General features: G+C 44.2%; 1 protein-coding gene across 1 annotated transcript; it reads left to right on the forward strand.

Annotated features, from left to right (window-relative positions):
• Nucleotides 1-5,686: 5,686 nt before the first annotated feature.
• On the forward strand, nt 5,687-9,471 carry LOC310872909 (complement C1q-like protein 4). The gene is made up of 4 exons (XM_083785100.1): nt 5,687-5,901; nt 6,454-6,531; nt 7,167-7,301; nt 9,139-9,471. Exons 1-4 carry the CDS (start codon nt 5,811-5,813, stop codon nt 9,417-9,419), a joined length of 585 nt encoding a protein of 194 aa, XP_083641226.1. The 5' UTR covers nt 5,687-5,810; the 3' UTR covers nt 9,420-9,471.
• The last annotated feature ends 499 nt before the right edge of the window (nt 9,472-9,970 follow it).

Genomic DNA, 9,970 nt, shown 5'->3' on the forward strand with positions numbered 1-9,970 from the left:
GGGCCCCTACTGGCCCTACTGGGCCCTACTGGGTCCTACTGGGCCCTACTGAGTCCTACTGGGCCCTAATGGGTCCTACTACTGGGCCCTACTGGGCCCCAACTGGCTCCACTGGGCCATACTTGGCCCTAACTGGGCCCTACACACACACACACACACACACACACACACACACACCACACACACACACACACACACACACACACACACACACACACACACACAACACACACACACACACACAAACACACTCCTTCCATCCTTCCCTTCCTTCCTTCCTTCCTTGCTTCCTTCCTTCCTTGCTTCCTTCCTTCCTTCCTTCCTTCCTTTCTCCCCTCCTTCCTAGGGCCCTAACTGGGCCTACTTGGTCCTACTGGGTCCTACTGGTCCTACTGGGCCCTAATGGGTCCTACTGGGTCCTACTGGGCCCTAATGGGGTCCCTACTGGGCCCCTACTGGGTCCTACTGGGTCCTACTGTGGCCCCTACTGGGCCCCAACTGGGTCCTACTGGGCCCTAATGGGTTCTACTGGGCCCTACTGGGGTCCTACTGGGTCCTACTGGGCCCTACTGCGTCCTACTGGGCCCTACTGGGCCCTAATGGGGTCCTACTGGGTCCTAATGGGTCCTACTGGGTCCTACTGGCCCTGCTGGGCCCTAATGGGTTCTACTGGCCCTACTGAGCAATCAATCTATGCATGCAGGTACAGATGGACAAACCAGGCAGTGCCAGTGGCTACGGATCCAAGTAGGAAAAGAGATAAAATACTAATAATAATAATAAATACGATGAAGTATAAATATAAATAATAATAATAATAATAATAATAATAATAATAAATATGATGAAGTATAAATATAAATAATAATAATAATATTAATAATAAATACGATGACGCACGCACGCACGCACGCACGCACGCACGGCACGCATGCACGCACGCACACTATACGCACGCACGCACACACACACTGTATATGCACGCATGCACGCACGCACGCACACACACTGCATACGCAACGCACGCACACACACACACACACACACACACACACTAGGGCATTCATCAAAAAACCGATTTATCGATTTATCGATAAACGAGTCACGAGTCGACTTGCAGCAGCGCGAGTCGAAAGTTGAGGTTTTTTTTTTTTTTTTCTCCCCTTTTTTCATTGCATTCAGAACGCGCCCTTAATTAAAAACCAAATGCAGCTGTGTAGGCTATGTGGCTCTCAGTGCGCGGTGTCCCACTATTGAGACTGGCTGAAGTCTGTTTGAACTGCGCTGTGTCAGAGAAGTAACAGATAGAAGCACGCAAACGTTACCCCCAAACGATATCCCCCTCACCTCCGTGCTGGAAATATAACGTCTGGGTTCCCGAGGCTACATTCATGCTGACGCAATGACTGTCTGTTTCTGGCTAAGCTTTACGCGCAGCGCACATGAACCTCTCCGTCAGTGCGGGTTGTTGTTTATTTGCATGGCTCAGAAAATGAGTAACAAACTAACATGAGAACGTTATCGAGTTGTGGAGGAGGAGGAGGAGAATAATAATGTTATATCTCTTATTGTGTTCCCGGTGCTGCTGCTGCGCTGTGTGCCAATACCACTACTTTACCTGGATAACATCATCTTTTCATTTTGACATGATTCACATGAAATAATAATCCTGTACCGGAACCGCGTGTAGCGTTTGGTTTCATTAACGCGATCGTCACAAAATAGCCTACAGCTGCTGCTGCTAAAGATACAAAGATTGGACATTTTTAAACGACGCAAAACTTTGAATTCCCCTCTTGCGTACCAGTGCCACGTGTCCCGCGGACCGGCACCGGTGTTTGGGAACCTCTGATATAGATGATACATGCACTGTGACTGTGTCATATTGGAGAGGCCACTGAATGCGCAGTGCTTTGTTTGACATGCTCCGTATTTGAGCGCGCGGCAGCTCCACCCGCCCCTGTTAAATCCCCCCCCGCGCGTCCCCCCCCGCGCGTCCCCCCCCCCCCCCCCATCATATTTATTATTATTATTATTATTATTATTTATACTTCATCATATTTATTATTATTATTATTATTATTATTATTATTTATATTTATACTTCATCATATTTATTATTATTATTATTATTATTATTATTATTATTATTTATATTTATACTTCATCATATTTATTATTATTATTATTATTATTTATATTTATACTTCATCGTATTTATTATTATTATTAGTATTTTATCTCTTTTCCTACTTGGATCCGTAGCCACTGGCACTGCCTGGTTTGTCCATCTGTACCTGCATGCATAGATTGATTGCTCAGTAGGGCCCAGTAGAACCCATTAGGGCCCAGCAGGGCCCAGTAGGACCCAGTAGGACCCATTAGGACCCAGTAGGACCCATTAGGGCCCAGTAGGACCCAGTAGGACCCATTAGGGCCCAGTAGGACCCAGTAGGACCCAGTAGGACCCATTAGGGCCCAGTAGGACGCAGTAGGGCCCAGTAGGACCCAGTAGGACCCAGTAGGGCCCAGTAGAACCCATTAGGGCCCAGTAGGACCCAGTTGGGCCCAGTAGGGCCCAGTAGGACCCAGTAGGACCCAGTAGGGCCCAGTAGGACCCATTAGGGCCCAGTAGGACCCAGTAGGACCCATTAGGGCCCAGTAGGACCCAGTAGGACCCAGTAGGACCAAGTAGGGCCCAGTTAGGGCCCTAGGAAGGAGGGAGAAAGGAAGGAAGGAAGGAAGGAAGGAAGCAAGGAAGGAAGGAAGCAAGGAAGGAAGGAAGGAAGGAAGGATGGAAGGAGTGTGTGTGTGTGTGTGTGTGTGTGTGTGTGTGTGTGTGTGTGTGTGTGTGTGTGTGTGTGTGTGTGTGTGTGTGTGTGTGTGTGTGTGTGTGTGTGTGTGTGTGTGTGTGTAGGGCCCAGTTAGGGCCAAGTATGGCCCAGTGGAGCCCAGTTGGGGCCCAGTAGGGCCCAGTAGGACCCATTAGGGCCCAGTAGGACTCAGTAGGGCCCAGTAGGACCCAGTAGGGCCCAGTAGGGCCAGTAGGGCCCAGCTGGGGCCCAGTAGGGCCAGTAGGACCCATTAGGGCCCAGTAGGACCCAGTAGGGCCCAGTTAGGGCCCTAGGAAGGAGGGAGAAAGGAAGGAAGGAAGGAAGGAAGCAAGGAAGGAAGGAAGGATGGAAGGAGTGTGTGTGTGTGTGTGTGTGTGTGTGTGTGTGTGTGTGTGTGTGTGTGTGTGTGTGTGTGTGTGTGTGTGTGTGTGTGTGTGTGTGTGTGTGTGTGTGTGTGTGTGTGTGTGTGTGTGTGTGTGTGTAGGGCCCAGTAGAGCCCAGTTAGGGCCAAGTAGGGCCCAGTAGGGCCCAGTTGGGGCCAAGTAGGGCCAGTAGGGCCCAGTAGGGCCCAGTAGGACCCATTAGGGCCCAGTAGAACCCAGTAGGACCCAGTTGGGCCAGTAGGACCCAGTTGGGCCAGTAGGGCCCAGTAGGGCCCAGTAGAGCCCAGTTAGGGCCCAGTAGGGCCAGTAATAATAATAATAATAATAAACTTTATTTATATAGCACCTTTCATACATAAATTTAGCTCAAAGTGCTTTACAGAGAAGAAAAGATAATAAAAACAAAAGCAAAACAAAACAGCATTAAAACAGGCATGCAGTTAAAACAATAGGACAATAATGCAGTGTTTGTCGGACTGTTGCGGGAACTTCTGTCTGTCTAATGTCGTGTCGAACTGTTGGAGTAAAAAGACGGTATTTCAGACAATAGTCCGACAGTGTCGGACCATTGTCCCGTCGGCTAAAAGGGTGTCGGAAAAAAGACCGCCTCCCGGAAAATCATGGGGAATCCATATGTATGTATGTATGTATGTATCCATATGTAAGGAAACACAATTTTTGTTTTATTTTCTCTTTTTGCAATTTAACCATTTAAAAAATATTTAAATTCTTTAGAATTCTTGAATTTCCGTCTTTGCAACATGAGAACATCCAGGACATGGAAAGTAGATTTCTTCATAATGTATAATATGTTGGCACTATACATAATTTGCCAGACAACATGCTGCCACGAAACGATCTGTGAGGCTCGAGTCATAAATCAAAGCATATCTGATGTAAACAAAGTACTTGGAACAGTTTTGATGCCAGAAGTCCCCCCCCCCCGCCCGCCCCAACAAATAAAGCAACTGTTATGACAGCCCTGCCAAGAGTTTAGCAAACAGATATTGGGGAAGAGGCGCCTCAGGCAAGATCTCACAGTTTATGGAGTTCACTTGAGGCTTAGGAGAAAAAACCACACATACTGTACATGTTTCAGTGCTGTACACTTAACGATCCATTTACTGCTTGCCTTGTTTTTATTAGATCAATAAAAGTGTCAATAGTTTCTCACCAACTGATTCCCTTGTGGAGGTGAGAACAATGCAGGGTAGTATCCATAGGGAGAGAACATCTGGGGAAGAAAGATCACAGACACCAAATAAGTTCCTTATTCTTATAGACAAAAATGGTAATAATTATTTTGGACAGACCAATTAGTTTTTCTGTTCTTATTGTACTGTTAATGTAAATGTTGTTATAGGTTTGTGGGTTTGTTCACCAACATTGATCATGCAAATCATATGCAGTTATGATTTGTATTGTGATGTTTTTGCCTGGACCCCTGCAGGAAGAATAGTCTCCACTACGGTATAGAAGTTTAAGTTGACATGTACAAGGCTTGGTTTGATTTGTATGCAGTATTAGCATATTGAGTATATTCTTAAAAATGGAAGACAGACACTTGTTTATGATTGATGATGCTGATTTATATAGGCCTATCTCATACCATAGGCTGCTGTTGCTGCTGCTGTGTTGGCAGGCTTGCCCGTGGTGGAGGTCCCTGGAAGTTTGGCTGGTAGGGCATCATCAGCTGAACTCCTCCGTGTTGAACCCAGGGCTGGTGGTGGGGCAGCACCGGCAGCAGGAACTGCGGCCCACCTTGAGGTCCTATACCCTGCTGCTGTTGAGTTAGTCCAGGCTGCAGGGTTGGTGGTTGCTGCTGCTGCACGTTAGGCTGAATCTGGACCAGGATCTGGGGTGCAGGTTTGTAGCTCGAGGCCTGATCCACCGTGGGCGGAAGGTTCTGAGCTGGGACGTGTGTTTGCTGCGCAAGACCCGTATCTGGAGTTACCTGCACAGACATTGACCCGATGATGTAGGTGTTATTCAGGTAGATCTGTGGTTTTCAACCAGTGGTCTGGGGACCACCAATCGTCCTTGAGAGAGTTCCAGGGTGGTCCCCAGTTAAACTTAAATGATGTAAGAGTTGATAACTAAATGGACCCTTAGGCCTATAGATAATTAACTCTTGAGAGCATGAAATGAAACCAAATGGACCCACATTTTTTTATGCTCTCAAGAGTTAAATTACTGTTAAACACCTGCATTACTTAATTTGGACCTTTACCCTTATTCCATCTTTTATTAAACTCGTGTTAACTGATATATCGTGCATGAATGAACATGCAATTATGCAGTATGGGCACATTTCCTTGTAATGATGACGCAACTCATCCGATGCCCATGCTACAAGCCCAGACAATCAGGTACACCTTCGCCTTCTTGAGAATCTAATTAAATTTCTTCACCTCCGACTTCCGAGTAACTGCCATGCAACGTTGATGTGTCACCGGATAATAGTTATCATCTGACAGCTCTGGCTCTGCTTATAAAAAGGCCTCCTCTGTGTCAGTGTTAGCAGCTCTACCCAACAGGTGCATAGAAAACAGACAGTCATAGACAGACAATCACGCCGTGCGACAACGCCAAAATGTGCGAATTTCTGAGTGTTGGCCAAGTGTTGGACGCTAAGCTGGCCGAGCTGCAGGCTGCAGTGGACTTTCTGAAGAAGCAGAATGCAGGTAAGCTCTGTCAATCAGATAACTAGATTGATTTGCTTTATTGATAAGAATCCTGAATGCAGTTCACATAACACAATATTAGCATATCTTCACTGTTAAATGTAATATCTCTAAAATGTCGGGGGAACTAATGTGTCAGGGTATTATCATTTTACCACAGCTAATGTTAATGCTCAGCTGTGGATCATGGGATCTGTGTCACCTTAGCATTTAACCACTTTAACCATTATTTCAAACTTTAGCTGTTGTAAAATAGAAGATCTACAAGCTCGTGGCACGGCACACAAATCTTTGAATATATATTCGTTCACAGCAAATGTTTTTAACTCATATACCTTTGCTTCTGGGGGTTCCCTGGAACAACATATTTTCAGACGGGGGCCAATATAATTACATCATTTTTGGGGTCCTTGACTTGACATAGTTTGAGAAGCACTGACATTTTCAGAAACCTGTCATGATTAAGAAGACATTTGTAGAATCTGTTATCAGGTATTAACGAAAAGCATTGAGTGAAGCCTCATTACTGGAAATGTCTTAATGTGTTCACAGAGCTCACGTCTAAGCAGCGAGAAACTGAAGCACAATTGACCACCTTGGACGAAGACGTGGGAAACCTCAAGAGAGAGAGTAAGTTAAAGTGATGCGTTTGTTACAACTAATTAAAGGACCACTTCACCACTTTTCAACTTATCTTCATAATGGTCCTCATATTCATATACCACCATTTATTCCTACTCATTCTGTGTCAGGCTTTGGGCAGTTCAGAAACCCATCCACCAGTGACATCATCGTTAGGCAGATTCATCTTTTTAAGATTTAAATAAAAAAATATATATTTTTATTTTTATTATCGTGAGAACGATGGCTTCCATTTTAACATTGCGACTTTTTCAGGAATAGAAAACATGCAGTTTCTATTAGCTTGGCTTTCCCATCAATTATGTCACTGGTGGACGGGTTTCTGAACGGCCCACAGCCTTCCTATGAGACACAGACCGAGTAGAAAAAACATGACAATTATATGAAGGTATAGGTTGAAAAGTGATGAAGTGGTCCTTTAAACAAATTATAATTATTAATTATATTATATGACAGAATGGAAAATCTATTTGGATTATTTGAATACTATTGATTGATTGATTGATTGAACTGATTAATGGATTAACCAAGCTTGAAATTATGTCAAATGTCACAGAAAATGTAATGAAACGGTGAGCAAGTGTAATGTTTTTCTCCCTGCTCCCTTTCTCTTCTGTCCTCAGTCGGTGATAAAGTGGGCTTTTCAGCATCGCTGGGAGATGATGCAAAAGTGTATATTGGACCTGCGTGTGAAGAGCAAACTGTCGTGTTCAGGAATGTGTTCTTCAACAACTGCAACGCCTACAACGCTTGCACAGGTACAGAGAGCCTCACAGAACGGGTCTTTAATCCATTTTGACCTGAGATCAGATTCTATAAATGTCTTCTACATCCTGACAGTTTTCCATTCTGACCTGAGATCAGATTAAAAAATGTCTTCTATGTCAGTCGCTCTTCGATTTTTCAAAAATAGCAGACCTACAAGCTCGTAGCGCTATGAGCTTGTAGATCTGCTATTTTTAAATAGCTAAAGCATAACGTAATGCTAACACCAAAAGGGGTTGCCGCGCAGAATGGGTTAAAGGAGAACGCTGGATTAACCATTGTATTACAGTACCTATTTTGGGCCGCTTGGGCGGGAACCCCTTTTGGTGTTCTAAGCATTATGTTATACTTTAGATATTGACAAAATAGCCGATCTACAAGCTCATAGCGTGGCACCGAGTACTGTCGTAGTACCACGCTATGAACTTGTAGGTCTATTTTTGAAAAATCGTGAAAATGTGGTGCAAATCTTGGAATATATATTCTGTGAACGTTTTTAACTCAAATCTGACTCAAAGTCCCTGGAACAACATATTTTCAGATGGGGGTCGGCGGCCAAATACAGATAATTCTGGGGGTCTTTGACATGAAAAAGCCAAAGGTTTAGTACCACTGACATAGAAACATAGGTTTTTCAGAAAACTTTTAGGATTTAGAAGACATTTTTTAAGAATCATCCTCAGTTCTAAATGGGTTAATCTGATGTTATTATATCCAATAGAGGGGTAGAGAGAGTTAGATAATGACATAACATCCAGAGCGCAGTGCAGCTCCGACCACGTGTGCTGGGTCTTAGGCTAAATCCCTTTAACTTATTTTTGAGCGGTGCCTCCGCTCCATTAGGCTTCGTACACACCCTAAATGCTTTTCCAATGGAAGTCACGTGGTTTGAGTGCATGCCTTTTGTCCGACGGGGCATAGGTCCGATCCATTGGTCCCATCACTACCTACCCCAAACCCTCACCCTAACCATAACCGCGAGCTCGGGGCAGCACACCTAAACCTAACCCCGAGTCGGACCAATGCTCCGTCGAACCAATGGTCCGTCGGACCAAAGTATGCCTCCCACGTGGTTTGACCAAACACTTGTGACGGTAACTCCGTCATTTCTCGACCGTTTTGGACGTGGGGCGGCTCGCCGGAAACGGGCCGCCATCCTGGGTGCGTTCCTGGGGGACTGGATGTTCCGGGGACCCCCGCACAGTACACTACAATACAGTACAGAGCACAGTAGAGTACAGTATAACTATACCAATAAATGTATAGTTTTTTCTACACATCTGTCTTATGAGACATTGGTCATAATGACCAAAGACGTTGCATACTGTATATAGGGCTCCATTTTCATCACTGCTAAACCCTTATCCCTAAACTTCTTAGCCTTATTTTTTACTATTTTGAAAAACATTTTTTAATAGTTCAACTAGCCAATCTACATTGACACTTTGTGAGCTTGTAGACTGGCCATTTTAACTATTCAAAAATGTTTTGCAAAATAGTAAAAAAAAGGCAAAGAAGTTTAGGGATAAGGGGTTTAGCGGTGACAAAAATGAAGCCCATAGTGTTTTGTCCAAAAGGGGCTTCTGTAACAAGGCGAGCAAGCCTATAAGACATGCTCTGAGCTGCGGTCCACTCCGGATGTTGTTTTTACTTTATGTTTTTCACACCAAAGGACCCCCCCCTTAGCTGAGAGAGAAATGAAGAAACACATGATGTGTAAAATTGTGTTGCCGATGAAAAAGTTTCATAGATCATAGACTTTTTCATTCTGTCGTAACCATGACAGATTAATCGAAAACACTATAGTGATTCCATATTGCTGACTTGCAGGTATCTTCACTGCTCCGTGTAAGGGAGCGTTCCACTTCATCTTCAAAACGATCGGCTTATGTGGTTACAACTCGGGGGCCTATCTGGCGAAGAACGGCCAGCGTCAAGTCAGCACCTGGCGACCCAAGGGAAACGGCCGTGACACCGCCACCCAGGCAGTGATTCTGCCACTCGATGCCGGAGACACAGTGAATTTGGTCACTTGGGCGGAGAATGATCAACTATACGACAGTGCGTACCGCTACTCTACTTTCAGTGGCTTTCTGCTCTTCCCACTGTAGACATTCCCCAGGGTTCTCAACCTTTTCAGGCCATGACCCCTGAAGATATTCATATTTGAACTGTGGACCCAGCAAAATAATCATATTTGAATTGGCGACCACCCAAAATAATGCTTTTCAGGTGCAGATCAAATTAAACACCTTCCAACAAGTATTGAAGCCTTTCTCGCCTTTCTTTTATAATTAGACTTAAACAGTGGTGTTAAAAGTACTGATCTTTTTTATTTTATTTAACTAAATGTATCAATACTGCTATATAGAAATAATTAAAAGTCAAAGTCAAGTATTTTAGATTTACTTGAGAAAAAGTATTGGCATAAAAATCATACAGTACCAAAAGTATAAGTATATACATTATGCAGAATGTCCCATTTCCCAAGTTCAATAAGTATATCTCTGCTGAAACCACCTAACTCCAAAATGTTCATTTTTCATGAAAATAAAGAAAACCTTATATTTGGAAAACAAAGCATTACTGCCTCATCAAAGTTGGTGTTGTGACTTTATATATTGTCAATCCATGAGACGGGGAGAGGTGGTGGAGTTAGTTG

Source organism: Protomyctophum parallelum (genome assembly GCF_964188405.1).
Source record: "Protomyctophum parallelum genome assembly, chromosome: 16".
Classification (NCBI taxonomy): Eukaryota; Metazoa; Chordata; class Actinopteri; order Myctophiformes; family Myctophidae; genus Protomyctophum; species Protomyctophum parallelum.

Coding starts and splice junctions, on each gene's coding strand:
- LOC310872909 (XM_083785100.1), top strand. CDS start 5,811: ATGTGCGAATTTCTGAGTGTTGGCCAAGTGTTGGACGCTAAGCTGGCC. Junction 6,532..7,166: donor GGGAAACCTCAAGAGAGAGA/GTAAGTTAAAGT, acceptor TTCTGTCCTCAG/TCGGTGATAAAGTGGGCTTT. Junction 7,302..9,138: donor CGCCTACAACGCTTGCACAG/GTACAGAGAGCC, acceptor GCTGACTTGCAG/GTATCTTCACTGCTCCGTGT.